The 23,290-nt window shown below is 40.1% G+C and overlaps 1 protein-coding gene across 5 annotated transcripts in view; it reads right to left on the minus strand.

The window, feature by feature from the left end:
* LOC143860146 (5'-3' exonuclease family protein) overlaps positions 1-23,290 on the minus strand; it is a 70,314-nt gene that overhangs the window by 23,788 nt on the left and 23,236 nt on the right. For 4 of the 5 annotated variants that reach the window (XM_077370688.1, XM_077370686.1, XM_077370685.1 and 1 more), the window contains 2 exons: positions 18,505-18,523; positions 2,015-2,071 (listed from right to left, as the gene is read on the minus strand). In XM_077370688.1, coding sequence (XP_077226803.1) covers positions 2,015-2,071; positions 18,505-18,523 — 76 coding nt within the window. The remainder of the gene's footprint in view (positions 1-2,014; positions 2,072-18,504; positions 18,524-23,290) is intronic. The other variant, XM_077370687.1, reaches the window with a different exon arrangement.

Here is a 23,290-nt window from a genome sequence, read left to right on the forward strand (position 1 = left end):
AAAAAATTGAATTACATTTTTAATCCGAAATTTCGGCCAAAATTTGGACAAAATCTGAAATTTCGGGTTTTGTGGATTATGGTTTCGGTCCCAACCGAAATCCAAAATTTTGATATTTTGGCCGAAATTTAAAACATTGCTAGGAAACATATATTGGACACAACTCTATTACCTACAATTTGCCCTTACTACCGATTATTGAGTCTTTGCTCCAAGAGTCACTTGGTTGTTTAGCACTCCCATTCCGACAAACTCAAGAATGATTCAAGCTCGCTTCTTGAAAAATTATGGCAAGTGATGTTGACAAGTTCCACAAATCTTATCTTGACAATTTCAATAATGGATGTTCAGTCAAGTCTTGAAAAACTTCTATTCATGTAGCGCTTTAAAACAATCACACAAAGCAACCTGTAATCAATGCAAATTTAAAATGAAACTAATGTCATCTATCAAAAAATGATACTGAAAATTCTGTCAGGCTAACCCTAAATTAAACTCTCTCAAACACCCTCAAGATCTCTTAACATCAGCTGCACTCTCTTTTTGCCCTAACAAAATCCAGCATCACTAGCACAAAAGGACATTAAGGGTTCTTTTATGACTTAGCCTAAGGCATGCTTAAAAACAAAGATTATAGAAGAAATGTGGCGTTTTATTGCAAGACACTATAAAGAGAGACGTTTATTGATTAAATGAGAATAGAAAAAAATGATAATTAACATTCCAATAAATTAATTATCAGAGAGAACCAAAAGCATATAGAACTCCTATGAACTTGGGGAATGAGTTGAAGCCTATATAATAGCAGGAAACGGAGCATAAAATATAGTATTTGATCATTGCAATACATATATAATACATGTTATATATGCTATTACATATTCCAAAAATTGTATATCAAATTTCACATATATATCAGACATTATAATGGAGAAGTGGCATTTTATAGCAAGACACTATAAAGAGAAACATTTATTGATTAAATGAGAATAGAAAAAAATGACAATTAACATTCCAATAAATTATAAAATATCTTTCCAGCATAAATTAATTATCAGATAGAACCAAAAGCCTATAGAACTCCTATGAACATGGGGAACGAGTTAAAGCATATATAACAGATGGAAATGGAGCATAATGTAGTATTTGATCATTGCAATACAAATATAATACATGTTATATATGCTATTACATATTCCAAATATTGCATATCAAATTTCACATATATTTCAGACATCATAATGGAGGTCAGTGGTAATCCTCAGACCATCAAAGTTGGTAGTCCACCCGCAGGCATGGGGCCACGCTCCAAAAGTCTCAGATCAGAGTCATCAGACAATCTTACCCACACATGGGTCAATGCTCCAAAATTCTCAGATAAGACAATCCTACCCATATCCAATCAGTGACATGGAAACAAATTGTAAAAACGAAAAATGCACAATGTTTCATATTCAAAGTCCACATAGATGCAAATGTTAGGATAGTCTGACTGATCCGAAATTTGGGTGGTGACTGATCCACAAGGCCCACCAGATGTGCAGTTCAAATTACATGCATATAACACCTGTATATTGAAGATTGGGGCAGACTACCGAGTTTGGTAAACTAGATGAAATACAAATTAAAACACATTTTATGACTTGTACAAATGTAACATTACTTATCGGAATGCCTTATGCACTCTAGACATTAGGACTATGAATACCTTTGCTGTCCCCACCTGCTGTTTAAATAAAACATCTAGAATGTATGCAATACACATAGAGACTAATCTTGGCCTGGCAAACCCAAGCAGGAGAAAAAAAACACAATGCTTTGACATTAAACTTGTCCTTCAGTTGAAATCAATGAATAACAATATACAATGAGGTTTACCATTTTATCTTGAAAAAAGCACAACGCATTGACATTCAACTTGTCCTTTAGTTGAAATCAACGAATAACAATATACAATGAGGTTTACCATTTTATCTTCACCACTCCATATCTTAGCAGAAAGAGTAAACCATACCTTTTGCCATATAACATTCTTTGGGTTGAGTAGCAGTAGTGCGACCAAACGGAACTCCTGAAAAGAAAATTTGACTATTTAATTGTTACTTGAATTGAGTTAAGGTCACCAAATCGAATTCAGATATTTACACACATTGGTGTGAAAACAAGACATGATGTTGACCTATTGCTTCCCATCTGAAAAACATAATGTAACTCCAAAAGGACATTTAATTTTTCCATGAGAACTATGGAAACTGTTGACAGTAGGTGTGCATATTGGACACCACTTATGTGGGGGTCATTTTAGTCAATTTATGTAACCCTATTCTAATATGTATATATATTACACTCTCGCGTGGGAAGGGAGAACGATTCTCTCTCATTCTCTTTTCTCTCTCATTCTCTCATCATCTCTCTACCACACCATGTAGAATGTTAACATGGTATCATAGCTAAAGGTTAGAGATCCTATCTACCCTATCATCCTTCTTCTCTTTATTTTCTTTTGGTTTTCTTTTGATCAAACCCTAACTTTCAAATCCAAACCCTAGCCCTTTCCATTGTTGCCGCCCAACCCTAACCCCTCCTACCATTGTTGCCCACCAACCCTAACCCATTCTACCATTGTCGCCCACTCCTCTACACCATTCCTTTGTGTTTTTCATCGTGAAACCCTAACCCTAACCACACCTATCATACACAACAGTCCCAAACCTACCTTTTTTTTTGGTTCTTTTCCACTCCCAATCCTTTTTTGTGTTCTTCAACACTAGCCGCCACTCCTCCCACCCCTTTTTCCCTTGTTTTATACGTGTTTCGTATCACATCAGTCGCCAATCCTCCGTAATCTACCATCTTTATGTGCTAATATCCATCTTTTCTTATAATAAAATCTGTTGAGGGTTCCGAGACACCACTTCTCACTTTTTCGTAGGCCTTCTGTGCGAAGTTTTTGGTCTCGGAATCCTCTAATGTGCGGGACAGCAAGGGTTGTTGTGTAAGCTGTCCTGATTTGGTGGCTGTTAACTCCCGTTAATAGTGGATGTAGTACTCATTGATGGTTGGCTGCTCCTTGTTGGATCTAGTGGTGTTGTTGGTGGTTTTTATGTGATTTGCTCGTTGATTGGTTCTTTGTGATGGCTCAGATTCCGTCGTACGTTGTTGGTTGGTTGTCTGTTAGTGGTGTTGAAAGGGGATACTAGTCCATAGTTGTTGGTTGGTTGTGTTGACTGCGGCTTGTTATTGCCTTCATCGTTACTTATTGTTTAGTTTGTGGTGATTGGTGTTTCTATATCCCTCACGTTGTTTGTAGTAGTTGTGGAGATTTGGTATGGTGACTCCTACATCTTCGACTGTAGCTTCTAAGTCTTCTATGACCCTCCCTGTGGTTTCGATGACTTCTGTCAAATTGAGTGTTGAGAGAGATTTGGAGAAGAGAAAAGTGAGTTAGGGAAAACTCCCCCTCACTAATGTATTTATATAAAGAGAAAGCTAAGTACAATGACAACTATGCCCTCAGGCTTATTACATATATCCAACACTCCCCCTCAAGCTGGAATGTAGATATTATACATTCCCAGCTTGCTACAAATATCATTTAACTTCGACTTAGGCAAGGGTTTGGTGAAAATATCTGCTAACCGGTCCACAGATCGAGTAAAGAAAACATGTATCTCGCCCCTATGGATTCTCTGACGAATAAAATGGCAATAAACCTCTATATGCTTGGTTCTCTCATGGAAGACAGGATTGGTCGCTATGTGAATCGCAACCTTATTATCACAATAAAGCTGAGATGGAGAAGAAGAAGAAAAACCAATCTCTGTCATGAGGGAACGCAACCAAAGAAGCTCCCCACTCGTATGGGACATAGGTCGGTATTCTGCCTCGGCGCTGGACTTCGAACTACCTCTTATTTCTTACTTTTCCACGAAACTAGATTACCACCAACAAAGGTGCAGTAACCCGTGGTTGATCTCCTATCTGGTGGAGATCCTGCCCAATCTGCATCACAATATCCTTCCACCCTGACATGTCCATTTTTCTTGAATAGCAATCCTTTCCCTGGTGCCCCTTTCAAATAGCGGAGAATCTGAGCTACTGCTGCCCAGTGAAAGGTACGAGGAGCACTCATAAACTGGCTAACTACTCCAACTGCATAAGAGATATCTGGGGGAGTAACAAGGAGATATATGAGCTTACCAACTAGTCTTCTATACTTGCCAGGGTCTTCCAACAGATCCCCTTCCCCTTCCTCTGGAATAAGTTTTACATTGGGATCCATAGGCGCAGATACAGGTTTTACTCCAAGATTCCCTGTCTCTTCCAATAAGTCCAACACATACTTTCTCTGTGATAGAGATATCCCATGAGAGGAATATGCCACCTCTATCCCAAGCAAGTATCTGAGGCGGCCCAAGTCCTTTATAGCAAACTCTTTTTGTAAGAAAGTCTCCAATCTTTGAATTCCCCCTGAGTTACTACCTGTAATGATGATGTCATCAACATACACAATCAACAGAATACACCCTGCAAAAGATTAATGACTGAACACTGAATGGTCTACTGCACACTGTCTAAGTCCAAAGCGTATGACGGCCTCACTGAATCTGCCAAACCATGCTCATGGAGATTGTTTCAAGCCATACAACGATGTCGTAAGGCGACAAACAGAGGAGGACATCTCCCCCTGAGCAGCATACCCTGGAGGCTGCTCCATATAAACTTCCTCCTGGAGGTCGCCATGCAAAAAAGCATTCTTGATGTCTAACTGATGTAGGGCCCAACCATTATTAACTGCCATGGAGAGTATCACTCGAACTGAAGGAATCTTCGCAACTGGTGAGAATGTCTCATGGTAGTCAACGCCAAAGGTTTGAGTATAACCCTTAGCAACCAGATGGGCCTTTAACCTTTCAACTGTCCCATCAGGTAAATACTTGATTGAGAATACCCAACGACAACCAACTGGTCGAGCACCATTAGGAAGAGGAACAAGATCACATATCTGGTTCGATCGGAGTGCACCCATTTCTAGATCCATTGCAGCGCGCCAGTCTGGATGTTGGAGAGCCTCCTGTAATGACTGTGGTAACACAACAAAAGACAAGGACGAAAAAAAAGCTTGGAAAGAAGATGTCAGACGATCATAAGAAATAAAATGAGATATTGGATGTGCAGTAGAATGAGATCGAGTGCGAGATGCAATAGGAGAGTCAGAAGCAATGACAGAGGAGGGTAAAGAAGATACCCGAGTAGGTAAGTTAGGGACCTCGACAGATGAAGGCGATGGTTCAAGTGAAGGAGGTGGAGGTTCATCTTTCTGCAGACATCGCCGATATTGTTTGGTAACTGGTGGTGGAGCCACTGGTATTGATGATGATGGCGACGGATCTGGTATCGTAGCAGGCTATGAGGGTATCTGAACCGAGTCAGGAATCGAAGGAAGAGATAGTGGGACCTCATTCTTCAAGGGACTTGTAATGGGAGTAGATGAAGGGCTAAAGAATGCCTCAGATTAAAAAAAGGTAACATCAGCCGACACAAACCAGCGATGAAGTCGATGACTATAACAACGGTAGCCTTTTCGAGTTCTAGAGTAACCCAAAAAGACACACCGTTCCGACCGATGATCAAGTTTGTCCCTACCAGGACCAAGAAGGTGGACGAAGCAGACACACCGAAAGACCCGAGGGTGAGAGGGACTGGATCCTGCTGAGGGTATAAAACCTAAAAGGGAGAAGACCCACGAAGAACAGAAGAGGGAAGGCGATTCGCAAGAAAACAGGATGTTAACACAACCTCCCCCCAAAAAGACTTAGGGACTCGTATTTGAAACATGATGGTTCGAGTAACTTCAAGTAGATACCTTAATTTCCTTTCTACGACACCATCTTGCTGTGACGTGTAGGCACAAGAGGATTGATGAAGAATTCCATGAGATGAAAGATAATCCTGAAACCCATGTGTTGAATAGAAAAAATCACGAGCATTATCAATGTGAAGACATTTAATATTGCAATTAAACTAATTCTTTATTTCAACATAGAAATTCTGAAAAGAAGTGAAGACCTGAGCGCGGTCTTTCAACAAATATACCCATGTCATACGCGAATAGTCATCTATAAAAACTGCAAAATACCTAAAACCATTATTTGACGTGACACTAGAGGGCCCCCATACATCAGAATGAACTAAAAGAAAGGGACTATCAACTCGACTAATGACTCGGGAAGGAAAGGAAGCCCGGTGATGCTTCCCGAGTTCACAAGACTCGCACTGGAACGAAGAGACAGAAGAAGGAACAAAGGACGTTTGCTGAAGGCGCTGAAGAGAAGGGTGACCAAGACGGCAATGCCACTGATAGGCGTCAACAGAGCTATGCAAAGCGGTAGGAGAACGACTGCAGTCAAGGCGATAAAATCCATCCACCTCACGACCCGATCCAATCGTCTTCCCAGTCGAAAGATCCTGAAACAAATAATAAGAGGGATAAAATGAGATGGAACACTGAAGATTTTTCGTTAATTGACTAACAGAAAGTAAACTAAATGGAGATTTAGGGACACATAGTACAAATGATAATGAAATAGTAAGCGAGGGACATATTGTACCAATACCAGTGATGGGGGAAGTGGACCCATCAGCAAGGGTAATGGTCTGTGAGCCAGAGGAAAAAGAGCGGAAAGAGGATAGTTGAGATGAGCTACCAATCATGTGATTGGAGGCTCCCGAGTCAATAATCCAGGACCCGGAGCTAGAGAGTAAGGTCGTGGGTGAACTACCTGGCTGAGCAAACCCGGCAGTGGGCTGGGAAGTACTCTGTCGAAAATGATGTAGCTCCTCATAATCTGCCCCCATAAAGGTAAAGGACTCATCAACAGAAGTAGAATCAGGCGTAGAAGTCACGCTGTCAGATGGGCCAGGAGCAGTGAGATGAGCTGATCGAGGTGGGCGAAGCTCTGGATGAAGCGTATAGCATGTCTCGATCTGGTGGCCATCACGATGGCAGTGGGTACAGTAAGGATGGCCGCGTCCACCACCAACACGACCACCTCCATGGCCACGACTACGAGCTTGGGGAAAGGAGCCACCTCTTTTGGGAGGCCTAGAACCACCAATACCATCAGAAGCCACGAAGCTGAACTATCAGATGGGAGGCTGGATGGTGACTCACCAAGGCACTGCTGCGCACGAGAATAGGCCTCACGTAAGGAGGGAATAGTGCCGGAGCCAAGAATCTGATGACAAAGGTGCGTAAACTCCGGACCCAGGCTCTTAAGATAGTGCACAACCCTAATTTGTTCTCTCTGTCGACGAAGTACATTGACATCAGAAGTGAGACGCAAGAAAATGTCAAGCTGCTGACATAACGAGATAAACTGCCCATAATGAGTCTCAAGGGATATGTCACAACGTCGCAGACGCATCCACTCAGAGTAAGTGGCATAGATACGTGTGAGGTTCTCAACCCTAGAGTAGGTGACAACTATGTGATCCCAAATCTCCTTAGCAGTCGGGAGGAGGATCATGGTGGATGAAATGGCAGGAGTCATGCTCTGCCAGAGGAGATTACGAATCAAGGCATCTTCCTGCTCCCACCGAGTATAGGAAGGGTCCTTGAGAGATGGAGGGTCCTCCCGAAGAAAGCTGACTTTGCCTCGACCCAGGAGGTATGTCTCGACGGTAACTTTCCATAGTAAGTAGTTGGTTCCATCAAACTTTGCAATATTCAACTGTGGATAAGATCCATCCACAGGTGCATAGCTAGGTGAATGTGAGGAAGATGAAGCCGAAGGAGGTGGGGTGGCACGGACTTCAGTAGTCATGCCAAGAGAGGGATTCACAATGACAGAAGGATCCATAAGAAAGAGAAGCAGAATAGAACCCACAAGCAACGGCAAGATAAGAGATGAAAAAGGAAGAACCAGCTACTCAATGGAAAAGCAAATAGGGCGGCCTCACGAGAGAACAACACAGGATAGTGGTAGCCATATAAAAGACAGGAGGAGACTGCGAAGAGACAAGATGAAGAGGAACCGAACTAAATCAGCACATAATGATGGAGAAGGGGGAAAAATGAATAAAAAGAGGAAGAAGAATAGGGGTTGGGTGAAGAAATCTGGGTGTGTAGGTGATGCAGGGGACAAGAGACGGGGAGGGACTGAAGGATGGTGAGAAAGGGGGGGCTGTAGGGGGTTGAAAAGGGGGCGGGGCCTGAAGGAGGCCGGGGGGGGGGGGGGAGTGGTTGAGGGGGGCATGAGGTTGAAGGAGGGGGGCAGGGTTTGAGGGGGGCTTGGATGGGGGCGGGAGGGGACTGAAGAGGCGAGGGGGGGGGGGGGGGGAGGAGAGGTGGGGCGTGGAGGGTGGGTTAGGGTGTGAGAGAGAGATGGAGGGGAGGGGAGGGGAGGGTTAGGGTTGGAGATGAGAGATGGAGGTGAGGGAGAGACGAGGGTTAGGTTTACGGGTGTGGGACGGAGAAGATGGAGGCCAAAGGTAATCCCTAGGGATCAGAAACCCTAGGGCTCTAATACCATGTTGAGAGAGAGATTTGGAGAAGAGAAAAGTGAGTTAGGGGAAACTCCCCCTCACTAATGTATTTATATAAAGGAAAGCTAAGAACAATGACAATTATGCCCTCAGGCTTATTACATATATCCAACAGAATGGAAAGAACTACCCTCCGTGGTCTCGGTCTGTTCAGATTTACCTTAAAGCCCAAGGGAAAACTAGTTATCTTACATTGGCTCCTCCCTCATCATAGAGCAAGGAATATGTTCAGTGGAACTAGGAGGATGCACACATTCAAACCCTCCTCCATCATAGCATGGAGCCATAAATTGCCGAACACATGATGTTCCTTGACACGTCCAAAGAGATCTGGGATCATGCTAAAACTCTCTATCCGTGTTAAAATAATATGACGCGTATTTGTGGCACTTACTCGGAACTACGGCGTTTGGAGCGTGGTGATCGTACTATTTTTGAATTACTATTCCGAGTTTGCTCACCTTTGTGAGCAACTTGACACATTCCATCCCTTTTCTATAGACCATGCCATCCTAGCCAAGCAGAAAAGTGATTTGAGGGTCGTTCAGTTCCTTGATGGTTTGGGACGTGATTTTTTACCTATTCGCCAGCAGATTACAGGGCAGGACTCTTTATTGTCCCTCACAGAGACATTTTCTCGAGCTCAATGTGCTCTGCGGATAGAGGTCCCTGATAATTCCTCCATCGAGCGTTCTGCTCTTGTAGTACATATTGGTTCAGGTCGTAGTATATGTGGCGGCCTTAGCCATGGACGTGGCGGTAGAGATTTAGGGGGTGGCCGTGGATTTGGTGACCATGGATCACGTTACTCTACACATTGTGGCTATGAGGGTCATACTGTAGACTTTTGCAGCGATTTACATCCAGAGCTACGACCCTCACGTGTTGCTCATCATGTTTCCGGAGCGACTACTTCTATCTCTGTTCAGGCCCCTTCGCAGCCTACTTCTTCAGATACGTTAGTTATTTCACGCACTGCATGTGAGGCCAATTTGTGCTCACAAGATCAGGGAAAACCAATCACTGCTACTATTACGAAGGAAGGTAGCACTCCCATCCTGCTCTCTCAGTCGTTCTGGCTCTTGGCTTATTGATTCTGGAGCCTCTCATCATATGACAGGTAACAACAGCCTCCTTAGTTCCTTTGCACCTAATTCTGTCAGTATTTCTAGCAACCTGGCAAATGAAATGATGTGTCCTGTTTCTGGTACTGGGAACACTTCGCTTGGCCGTGATTATTTTATTTTTCCTAGTTTTCCTTATAGTTTACTTTCTATTAGTCAAATTACTCGTCATCTACAATGTTCTATAACATTTTTTCCATCCTATTGTGTCTTTTACTGTATTTTTGGACGATTATTCATTAATGACTTGGTTATATTTAATAAAAGATCATTCTGAAGTTTTTAATGTGTTTTGTTCCTTTTGTGTTGAGACAGTACTCTTGTTCCCTAAAATGCTTGCGCACAGATAATGCACATGAATATTTTTCCGCTTCTAGTGGTTTTCAGCAGTTTCTCTCTAGTCATGGCATCTTACACCAGTCATCCTGTGCCCATACCTCTCAGCAAAATGGTGTTGCTGAGAGGAAGCTTAGATATTTGGTTGATATGCACGCACTCTCTTATTCCAGATGCATGTTCCAAAGACATATTGGGCTGACGCTATTTTTACTTTATGTTTTCTGGAGAACTGGAGAACTGTCTACCTTCCTTTGTCCACCAAAATAGGTCGCCATTTTCCATTTTACAACCGTCAGGGAATCCCTTATCTTTAGTTCCTTGAGTGTTTGGTTGTACATGTTTCGTTTATAATCTAGCACCTAGCCTCGATAAGCTTGCCCCACGTGCCATCAAGTGTGTATTCATTCGCTATTCTCGCATTCAGAAAGGCTACAGGTGCTATAGTTCACAGCTTCGTCGTGTTTATGTCGCTGCCAATGTCACGTTTTTTTAGGACACACCCTACTTTACGGAGCCTTCTACACCATCCTTGCCAGTACTTCCATTACTGCTACTTGCTCGTGTCCCTTCTGTACCCTCTTCATCACCTGAGGTGAAAACTTATTCCCATCGACCTCGGTAGGTTGTATTTCCCACATGTGATGATGGCCCATCATGTGAACCAACTCCTCCACAGCTTGCTAGTTTACCCATTGCTCCTGAGGTAATTGGTCCATTGATTGTGCCCGATGATGCTCCTGTGTCATCTCGCATATGTTCTCGTTCTACACAGCTTTCTATTTCTGACGTGGTTTCTTATGCCCGCATGTCATCTACTTTTAGTTCTTTTTTGTCATCTGTTTCCTCTGTCTCTATACCTCGTTCAGTTGCAGAGGCTTTAGCACATCCTGGTTGGAAAGCAGCGATGGATGCTGAGATGGGTGCTTTGTAGACTAATCATACAAGGCAGTTGGTTTCCCTTCCTCATGGGGCTCAGGTAGTGGGCTGTAAGTGGGTGTTCACGGTGAAATATTTACCAAATGTACAGTGGAGAGACTTAAGGCAAGACTGGTAGCAAAAGGATACAGACAAACTTATGGAATTGATTACACAGATACGTTCTCTCTTGTGGCAAAAATACCGTCAGTCAGAGTTCTTATCTCACTTGCTATTAATATGTCGTGGCCACTCTATCAGTTAGATATCAAAAATGCATTCCTACATGGTGATCTGCATGGGGAGGTTTATATTGAGCAACCTCATAGGTATGTTGCTCAGGGGGAGATGAAGAATGATGTCTTCAAGTTGAATAAGGCTTTGTATGGCCTTAAGCAATCTCCCCGTGCCTAGTTTGGGAGATTCAGTGAAGCAGTTGTAAGGTTTGGCATGACTCGGTGTGTTGTGGACCATTTTGTATTCAGCTCTCGGTCTAAGGATGGTCGGATCTTTCAGGTTGTCTATGTTGATGACTTTATTATTACTAGGAGTGATAGTCCAGGTATATGGAGGTTGAAGGACTTCCTTCAGAAAGAGTTCAACACTAAGGACCTTGGTCGCCTCAGATATTTTTTAGGCATAGAGGTAGCCTACTCACGTGAAGGGCTATATCTGTCACAAAGAAAATATGCGCTAGATATACTGGAGGAGACAGGTCTACTGGGTGCAAAGCCGGCTGAGACGCCCATGGATCCCAACATCAAGATCTCTCCTGATCAGGGGGAACTTCTGGAGGACCCAGGGAGATAAAGACGTTTAGTTAGGAAGTTGATTTATCTCATTGTCACACGCCCAGACATATCCTATGTTGGTATAGCCAGTCAGTTCATGAGTACCCCACGGACATCACATTGGTCAGTAGTCACTAAGATCGTGAGATACCTAAAGAAAGCTCCTGGTAAAGGATTGATCTTCAGGAAACACAAGCATATGAGAATCGAAGGATATTCATATGCAGACTGGGCAGGATCCCTTGCAGATAGGACATCGACTATGGACTACTGCACCTTTGTTGGAGTCAATTTGGTGTCCTGGAAGAGCAAGAAAAGGATGTCATGCCCAGATCAAGTGCAGAGGCAAAGTATAAGGCCATGGCCTCTACAGGGTGTGAGTTGATCTAGTTGAGGTCGTTTATGTTAGAGTTTGGACTTCCCTACTCATCTCATGCTTCACTTCACTGTGATAACAAGTCATCCATTCACATAGCACATAATTCAGTCTTCCATGAAAGGACTAAACACATAGAGGTGGACTGCTACTTTATCTGTCACAAGATTCAAAAAGGGGAGATTTGCACAGTGTTCACTAGATCAAATGATCAAGTAGCAGATTGTTTACCAAACCCTTAAGCAGAGTGGGATTGAGTGACTTATGTAACAAGCTGGGATGTATGATATATACACTCCAGCTTGAGGGGGAGTGTTGACAGTAGGCGTGCGTATTGGACACCACTTATGTGGGGGTCATTTTAGTCAATTTATGTAACTCTATTCTAATATATATATATTACATTCTCATGTAGAAAGGGAGAACAACTCTCTCTCTCTCTCACTCATTCACGCCACGTCTTCTCTCATTCTCTCTTCACTCTCATTATCTCATCATCTCTCTACCACACCATGTAGAATGTTGACAGAAACAATGAGAAACAACTTAAAGCTAAGTGAATCCCTATTTGGTGTGCCCATGAAGAAAGGCTAGAAAAAATATTATAATGTACAAACCAAAATGTGCACCCTTGCTGTAGAAACATGGCTTCAAGGTAGAATCATTGTTTACTAAGAGGCCTAAAAGGAATACAATCTTTTTCAATAATGATGAGCATTTGGTTCAATCAAAGCTATTTATCCAAAAAAAAAAAAAAAACAAGGCCAGTAACTATTAGAAGAAATATTTACCGAAATGAAAATTTCAAATTTTTTGCTAAATAGTAAATACAAGCCTAGCTAATATAATACTAATATGTTGTGAAGTGTCAGAAAACGTGGTTCTACAATGGATTATACCTTCTCTAAATTAGGATTTTTTTATTTAAATTTCGAGTTACAACTTTCAGACTAGCTTTTTCTGATTATGTGGTACTGAAACACTTGCACTCATTAGGCCTAGAATTTCTATATAACATAACATATGTTTCTTTCCCACCTGTGACATCTGACCCAGATGTCCTTACATCTAAGACATGACACGAACTCAGAACAAAGAGGATCAATACCATCTGTTGGACAAAGAAGCCCCAAAAGAAGAGGAGGACAAATAACTCATGGAAATAGGGCTATGTCTCCATCGTGGGGCATGCCCTATTTTTTATTCACTTAAGTTATAAAATGCAAAAGGACAAAAATTCCCCCGACTATACATCAAATAACTTGAAATAAACCAACGTATTTCATAATTCCCTCTCAAGCTCAAACATGAATGTCAAAAATGTCTAGCTTGCCAAGAATCCTTTCTATGGTGAGAATGTTCGTGAGTTGCTCATCTGATCTGAAAAATGGGATTGATATTGTCCTCCACTTTCTCTCTCACAAAGTGGCTGCAACCTCTATGTGGTGTTCTTTGATGGAATATTGCATTAGAGGTTATGTGCATGGATTTATCATTTATGATCACAATGGTGTTTCATGGAACTGTCCACTCCTCCCATTTCTGTTAGTATAATCTTAAGCCACAAAAGTTCACAGGTCCCATGTTCAATAGATATGCATTTTGCCTCAGCACTAGATCTCTCCACCACCGATCGTTTTTTACTCTTCCACATGACTAGATTACCCCCAACAAAAGTGCAATAGTCATTGCACACTGCTAGATCTCCTAACAAAGTGTGAGCCTACCCAATCTGCATCAGCATATGCCTTTGTTAAGAAACAATCCATCAGTCCTACCATGATCTACATGGTGCAACCGCAATGAAAAATAGTAAACACCACAAGCCACACACAATGAAGACACAAATTTATGTGGTTCAGCAAGACTGCCTATATATACGAGAGAGAAACCATCTTCCACTATGAGCAACAAGCAGAAGAGATTACATGGAAATAATCACCAATCCTCTAACCCAATCCTTACAAGTTCAACGCCCAAAACCCCAGAAGATAAAACCAAGAGCACCTAACTTCAATGTGAAACCCCCATCACTTCCCACACGTTCAAGCTCTCTCCCTGTTTTTCTCATGTCACTTTGCATAAGTTATAACAATACCACATATAACTTAGGTTTCCTAAAACTCTACTCTCCATCTCTCTCTCTCCTAATCCTATTAAGAGACTATACGAGACATTTTTAGAAACCATCCTCTCTCCCAGTAAAAAACTAGGAAACCAGACACTAAATCCCAACAATGTCAAACTAATCATGTTTCTCAACCACCGGTTCTACCCATTTGCCATCACGCAAACAACCATTTGCCTTCTGCAACAACTAGCTACACACATCCTCAAATCACTTAACAAACTTTGAAAGAAACATTTTAATTTTGGCTCTGGTTGTCCAAATTCTAAGGTCGTTCAATCAGACTATCACCCAACTAATTGACTGGGACACAATCGATCAGTCTCTAGTCATCTGGTCGGATTATTGATCAGCCGACAAGATAGAGGATGACTTATCGATCAGGTGTCCGATTGGACGGACAAATTAGAGAATTCGGTGTTTGAAAAAATTTGGGCGGGTTTTGCTCGTTTTCTTTCCCAATCAATCCAAGCCTCCCTCCATCGATGCACCCACCTTCTAAATCAAAACTAAACCACACAGATCTATACGATGGCTACCTCATGACAAAACTCCACCTCCCGTTAGAATCTCTATCAAACTATCAAAATGTTGTCATTCTTGATCGTTCTTCGTGGATGATCACTCTAAAGTCTAAACTCAACTTTGATGCCACTTTTTTGAAAAATAATATTTTGGTCAAACCAAAATCTGAACGGTGCAACAACAACAGAAATAATAAACACCACAACATACAATTAAGACATGAGTATACATGGTTCGGAGAGATTGCCTACATCCACGGGAGAGAAACCATCTTCCACTATGAGCACCAAGCATAAGAGATTACAACGAAATAATCACCAATCCCTTAACCGGATCTTTACATGCTCAACCCACACAACCCCAGAAGATCAAACCAAGAACACCCAACGTCCAAGTGAAATGACTATCACATCCCACAGTCAAGCTCTCACTGTTTTTCTCATCATTTACATAAGGTATGACAATATCTTATAAAATGTAGGTTTCCTAAAATCTAAACCTACTCTTAACATTCTCTCTCCTAGACTAAAAGACAGTCCCTTTCAATTTTTAGAAACCATCCTATCTCTCCTAGTCATACTAGGAGACTGAAGGATGGACCCCACTAAAAACCTACGAAACAAGACACTAAATCCCAACAATCTCATCCCATCTCTCAACCCTCATGGCATATAGAACACCTTTGATCAAAGAAGAGTTAGACAATCGAGTTGATCATGATGATGAACCGGTCTATGATGAGGTTCTCGATGAGGGGGAAGGTGAGGTATTATGTGGCAACCGTGACGAAGCTCTGGTCATTTGGAAAAGATTATTTTCACCAAAGCATTCAAACAATGGGGAGAAAGGTGTGCTGTGATGTTGTTTCTATGGATGTATGTCACCGTTCACTCAATGGACATTGGCACTATGATTTTTAGGTCGTGCATGATGGGCATAAGAACACTTAACTCTTTTATGATGGAGAATTTGAAAATTGCTCTCACCCCATCTAAGGAGTTTGGGCCTAAACTGACACCCAGGTAGGGTACCAATCTTCTTACTTTGACTAAATTACGGATGCCATGGTATTGTAATTCTAGTGTCAGAGGGGGAGGGCGAATTCAGTTCTATTCTAGATGTGGTTTGCCCACTAGCAGAGGAGTTTCCAAATGTTCTTCCTGAAAAACTACCTCCCACCTACATCCAATTCGACATGTACAACATCACATAGATTTGATGCCAGGAGCAGTTCAAACCGACCAAGCACATTATAGAATGGATCCAACAAAACATGAAGAACTATGCAAACAAGTTAACAACCGGCTTGAGACATGTGCTCTAGATTTAACCCCACTTCCCACTTTGGATTAATTCAATGTGAAAGCAAAAGACACGGTTCCTTGTCTCCGAGAAATTAATACCAAGATATGTGAGCAGCAATTCCAAGTATAAGGAGCTCATTGCAGGGTTCTTTTTGAGGTTGGAGAGTATGCCTGGCTTGTTTTGACAAAGGAACAAGTAGCAAGTGGTGTTAACAACATGAGAGACAAAAAGATTGAATTGTGTGAAATACTTAAAGAAGATTAATGATGACGCCTATAAGCTGAAGTTGTCAAGACATATTCGCACATCTGACGCCTTCAATGTCAAGTACCTCATTTTGCATCATGGTGACTTATCAGATGAAGATGCTAGCTGCTAGCTGCTAGAGATTGAGTTCTCCCCAATTTGGGGGCACTAAAAGAGTAGCCTTAACACCGGATATGTTAATAAATCGATGGGAGCGCCATACATCATTTCACAAATGATTATGGGGTTTCGGGAAGGTATTCATAAGCTGACTGAGAACTTGGCCTGACTTTCATAAGTGGCCCCTTGTTTGAAGTGTAATTAGCTTATTTATTTCATTCACGTATGTTTGAGTTTTTAATGTCATGTTAGGTGAGTTCACTATTCATGTTATTGTTCAAGTTACTATTCAAGTCACTATTCATGTTTTGAGGGGAGTAGTATTTATGTCATTTTACAGAAAAGGATCTATAATATTTTTTTATTATTGATATCATGATTTGCTTTGAGAGGCACAACATGCCACCTTGTCATTTTGTGTTCTAGGGTTTACGGAACCCTAGGGGAAATTATCTCCTTGTTCTTCTTCATTTTCTGATTGTGTTAATCTAATTTTAACTATTGCCGAGCATTTGGATTGAGGATGTTACAGATATGATATATATTCCAGATTTACATCTCTCCAATTTACTGCTGTCATAAAAATCCCTCTTCGAAGAAGGAAGATTGGCCCAACCTCTCTTCTTGATCTCTTTACCACTATATATGAGAGGGCTCCACCACTGTATATGAGGCATATTGCTTTCCAAACACACATGTGGCATGTTGGAAAACCTGGGTCCAACATCAATAGCCATGGCCATGGTCCAAAAAATATCACTAAGTTTTCACATATTAGTATCCCATCCCATGAGATAAAGATACAAGACATGTATCTAAACACAAAACTTGATTAGATTAACTTGCAAGAAGTATGATAGTTAATTTGAAGAGAGTGACATATTTGAAACATGATAGTTATTTTGAACAATAGAAGTATCCAATATTTGTGTTGGTATTGTATCATGTCGAACGCAATACAGTGGGCCTAAACAAGTATCCATGTGTCACATGCCTACAAATGGGCAATCAAAATTCCATTTCCATGATTTGGTCCCAACAACCAACAAAAGGGGCCACATTAACGCGATTGAGCAAAGTCAAGACTAGAGCATAGTTGCCAGAGTGGGAAGCGAGTGTGAGAAGTGATGCGAGAAGCGAGGGATTCAGAAAAGAGAGAATGCGGAAAGCAAAAAGCTTTATAGAAAGTAAAAAAAAATGTGGAAAGCGTCAATGAAGTTCAACATGAGACGTGTAAGAAGCGTCATTGGAAGCGAACAAGAAATACATAGAAAGAGTAGGATTGTAGTAGGTTAGGACGTAACGGTTAATATAGGTTAGTATTACAAGTAGAAAATAAGGCTTCGTGACTAATTAGAATTACAAATGTTAGGAATTTACAGTTTCACATGCATACTTATAGTTATTTTTTGGGAAAAGATCCACATAATTTAATTTGAAACTTAAGATGAGTTTTCAAGTCTTAAATGCACTATTTGTTTTAATATGCTCCTTCAACATTATCAAAATGAGAAAATATTATTTTGGGAAGAAATAATTACCTAAATAGGAAGCGTAGTCTTAATTAAGAGGAAACGCATAGGATGCGCTTCTCCTAAATTTGGGAAGAAGAAGAACTTAGCTTCCGAAGCGAGTTTCCGGAGAAGCAAGCTTCCCATCCAACTAGGAAGTTTCCGGTAACTATAGTCTAGAGAGTTCATAGTGGACTCTTTTAAGTTTATAAAATATGCTAAAAAGTGCAACAATCCTCATAAAGGTCATCACTCTTATAAGTTTTTAAAATATGCTAAAAAGTGCTACAATTCTCATAAAGGACATCTATTGGGGTATACTACAAGGTAAAAAAAATGCATGGTCATGATCATAAGTTGAAAGAGATCCAAGTGATAAACTCAATGAGTATTTTATTGATTGAAAGCTTCATACCTAATCTTTCACAAAAAATAGAAAAAAAAGAAGCTTCATACCTAAATCATACAAAGCATGAGAGAAGGTCATAATGAAGGAAAATAGTGCATGCATTTGCAAAAACAAAAAGCGAATAAAAATATATTAAGTCAAGGATACACATAACTAACATATGCGTACCATCATGGTCGAACACCACCTGCATGGAAAAGTGTCTACTAATCAATAATTTTATTAAATCCAGAAAAGAAAAGGAAATCACAGTAAATACTTAAGAAATAGCTTCTTTCATGCAAATCCAAACTTACATCCCACAACTTTCATTTTTATGATTACAAAGAACAGTTCCAGAAGCCTTCTTTTTATTATTGTTAAAAAAATAATCCAAGAAACTCTTCATATTATAGTTAAAAAATAATAAAAGAAACATATTGTTGAGATATCATATGTTAGTATTAACTTAAGGCTTTGTGATATCTTTCGATTATTTTTCGTCATTATATCCCATATTTTATGCGAAAAGATTATCAGTGCCATTGAATGCATACAGAATGAATGTTTACCTCATTTCTGGCGAACTACAATAGAAACAAAGATCTACATTCAGTGATTGAACACAAATATGCTTTCCACTCTAGAGCAAGGACTGCTCTAAAATGTGAAGAAAAAGGCACAGACTTCTACTGTGGTCGTGGACCGTAAGAAACTTAGATGAATGGATTGATTACAAAGGGCACACTAGATCAAGGAAGCAGGATTCTTCCCCGGGAGCCTTCGATTCCCACTTTCGATTCCCGCTCTGGCAACCTTTAGTAGGATTCTTCCCCGGGAGCCTTCGATTCCTGTTTCGATTCCCGCTTTCGATTCCTGCTCTGGCAACCTTGCACTAGATGCAATGGCAGAATTATCTGTCTAATTCCAGTTATATAGGTATTGCTTAGTTTCACAAAGTTGGTGGCATCCCTCAGATAGATGACGGAGTACACAGCGAGTGCGAGAAATGATCTTTACAATCATCATATATACTTCCAGTCAAGTGACTAAAATCAGTGTTTAAAAACGCGGATTTGACGCGGAACGCGGCCAAGAAAAATCCTTGTTGACTCGGCGCGGACGCGGCCAAGAACGCGGTTAACACGGTTGACAAGGTCATAACTCGGGAGAGTCAAAGGAGTTTATTGACTCTGTAAGGCAAAATGCGAAACGCGGATGTGGTGAAACGCGGAATGCGGCCGAGGTAAAAAGGAGTCGACTCGGGCGAGTTCCTTGCCGAGTCAAGGAGTTTTTAAACACTGACTAAAATACCTTGAATAACTTATCACACACATTATCAACTTCCCTAAAACCTAGCTGATCTTTGAGGCCTTCCAGTTCTCATAAAAGTAAACCACATACATTGAAGTCCTCACCAATTTCGGTCCCAACTGAAACCAATTTTTTTTTTCAAATTTTGGTCATTTCAGCCAAAATTTTTACAATTTCGGCCAAAATCTGAAACCAAAATCCCACCAATACACCAAGGAATCTGCCACATGGCACGCATCAACCCAATCGAGTCCAACTCAGCCCACAAGGAGTCACAAGGAGAAGCATCATTAGGCCCATGAAGTGCCAAAAAAACCCAACTCACAGTGTCAACCACCCACCTTAATCGAACTGTGTAATGACTGTGATTAACTTTTCTTTAATAACCCTAAGATTTGAGTCTTTGGATCAGTGGATCTATTTTCAAGGGTGGGGATCAACGATCCATCGTTGATCAACCCTTGATCTTAAAATTTAATCACTCTTTTCCCTTCGATTTGCTTAGATCCATAGATCTTAGAATCGATGGCTATTGAAAGTTAGATCTAAATTCTCTAATTAAGAGAAGAAAATAATTTCCGTGGAAAATAGCACTTAAAAGGTGGAAATTTTTTGAATTTAACAGTGGAGGGAAGAAACCCACGTTTTTCCTTGTATGGAAAAACGTGCATATAAGTGTGGGTCCACCTAAAAATCCTTTCAAAAATCCATTGAATATAGTATACTATACTCTAATTAGAAATAGCATTTCAAAACTACTAAATATATATATATATATATATATATATAATTAGGGTAAGTAACAATGATTGTATGATAGTTGGGAAGGGAAAGTTTCTTTTTCTTTTTGGAGATTTGATTTCCACTTTGAAAGGAATCTTGTACTCCTCTTTTGGTATGATTGACTTACTTATATAAAATTCAAATCTCAAAATTTTAGGAGATTTCTTAAAAGATAAGATCTAGTAATTTTTGGGAATATGAGCAATCAAATCCCAAATCAAGGGATTTGATTGTGAGCAACTACCATATCTCTTTTCCCTCTCTTTTATATATTGACTATATAGTAGTCATTGGGAAATCAAGGGATTTGATTGATGGCAACTTACCATAGCCTCTTACAACTCACCATAAATTCCAATTTTAAAAATTTGGAAAGTAAAGTAGAATAAAAAGAGACTTGGGCCTCCTCACACGTCCAACTCTTGCTTCCTTTTTCCCCTCTATATCTTGCCCATATTCTTCCCTTCCATTGTTCTCCTTGCACACCTCAACCGTAGGAGGAAGGAAGAAAGGAAAAGTGAAGATAAAAGCTAAGCTTTGACCTCCCGTCTCAAACTCATCACAAGTATAGCATACATATTTATGTTTTACTCAAGTTAGGCTAAATCCACTTGATATTGGCTTACCTAATATAATCATATGATATTAATGGGTTTGATCATCCAAACTGTTACAGTTGGTCTGAGTCTATAAAACCATAAGAAATTTCTTGTCATCTCATTTGTTAGAACGGTCCAAATTACTTAAGGGTTCCCTTATATTTACAAGACTTAATTAGTTGATAAAATCGTGGGTTTCTACTGAGTTATAAATACTCTATGTCTACAGTTGAAATTTTATCGAAGCATAGGGTTTCAAATAATAAATTTTTCTGCAGTTTTAAATCTCTACAGAACTATGCGCACAAAAAAAAATAAAAATGAATGATACTTTTTATATAGATCGATTCCTCAACAGTTGGAAGCCCACTAAATTTTCAAAGAAAATAGAGATTTGATATTTAACAGTTAGAGTGTGAAATTTTGTAAGGTCGAATCCATAAGTTGAGTGATCATGATGGTCAAATAAACTATATAGAAAGTTTTCTAATCAACAGACTTGGTGTAAACAGCTAAGTACACTGTAGTGTTGTCATATTTACAACCCAACAGATCATGTGCTTGGTAATAATGAGTCTGTTCATATTTTCATCACAAACAGATTTTATTCCTTGAATGTTCTAAACCAGGACAGCTATAGTGCTGCCTGTGTGATATTTACTTGCTGTTTTTAATACCTAAAACCAGGACAGCTATAGTGCTGCCTGTGTGATATTTACTTGCTGATTTTAATACCTAAAACCAGGACAAGTGCTGCCTGTGTGGTATTTAACTACTTGCTGTTTTAATACCTAAACCAGGACAGCTATAGTGCTGCCTGTGTGGTATTTAATTACTTGCTGTTTTTAATACCAAAACCAGGACAGCTATAGTGCTGCCTGTGTGAAATTTATTTACTTACTGTTTTAATACCAAAACCAGGACATTTATAGTGCTGCCTGTGTGATATTTATTTACTTGCTGTTTTTAATACCTAAACCTGGACAGCTATAGTGCTGCCCGTGTGGTATTTATACCTTAGACAGGGCAGCAGTTGTATCGTTGCAGATACCCTGTTGACCCCAAAGTCAGGGGCTCCTCCCGATAAAGAAAAAAATGAAAATGATTAAAAGAACCTAGACCGAAATAAGTTGACCTATTTCACTTATTGATTTGCCTACAGAAGCCATCTCGTCCTACTGCGTTTGTAAGATTAAGGCAGGTGATAGCTAAACTTTGCTCGTATGGCTTTCAAATTATACAACAAGAATGGTGAAGTATCTAAATCTTTATGTTTTCTAAACTATTCTATGATAAATGAAATTTTGTCTCTTGTATTATATATTGGAAATGGAATCTGATTTCTAATAAAGATTTATCCGTTTAATTGTATTTGTCAAACACATGAAGCAGTTTGGAAATATAAGAAATATCCAAAGAGGAAATGGGAAAGGGTGATGGGAAACCTTGAGTTATCCCCGTGATAAAAGGTATACAACTTGGGAGAACTGCGCAACTCCTAGTTGATGTTGGAATCCTACGGAGACCAAGAGTCCCTAGGCGGTATGATCTATCGTAATAAGTCCCCGCGGAATCGACCGGGTTGGCAAGGGCAACAAGTTAGTGGGAGCTGGAGTGCCCTGGGTTTAAATGAAATTGTTATGATAAGAATGTGGTAAATTTATAATTGTTCCAAATGTTATTGCATTATTCTCTTTCAGTTATTAGTACATTTGATAATCCAAAATGATTTTACTATTCAGTTGCAGAAGATTTTGGCAAACCATTCTTTTGAAAAATTTCAATTGTCTTATCTATAATATGGATCTTGATATGTTGTTTTAAATTGAATTCTTATACTGGTTCAGTTTCTATCATTCTGCTGACCTTATTTTTCTCCCCAGGATTAGAGAATTCTAATGAGGGTGCGTTTGCGCACGAGGACGTCTAGGAGCATAGGGTGATGGGAGCAAATAATTAAGGAAGACGATACCCTTCGTCAACCCCTTTGAATTTATTTTAAATTGGCTAGTTCAAGACTTTACTTAATTGAATAAATTGGTTTTAAGTTAAAGTTATTGTAAGGAGATATTTTGAAATGGAAGGTCGATGGCTATTTAATTTTCATATATGGTTGGTTAAACAAAAAAAAAAAAAAAAATGAGTATTTTGGCAGGTGTTTGCTTGTAGCGATCCGGTTATGGAAATCGGGTCGTTACAAACTGACACCAAAAAACTCCAATGGCCACCTCTTCAAGTGCAAACATTGCTCCATCCCAAGCGACCAAAATCCCTCCTAA

This window comes from Tasmannia lanceolata, unplaced genomic scaffold, assembly GCF_043159265.1.
Source record: "Tasmannia lanceolata isolate RefF3 unplaced genomic scaffold, GAP_Taslan_0.1 ptg000037l, whole genome shotgun sequence".
Classification (NCBI taxonomy): domain Eukaryota; kingdom Viridiplantae; phylum Streptophyta; class Magnoliopsida; order Canellales; family Winteraceae; genus Tasmannia; species Tasmannia lanceolata.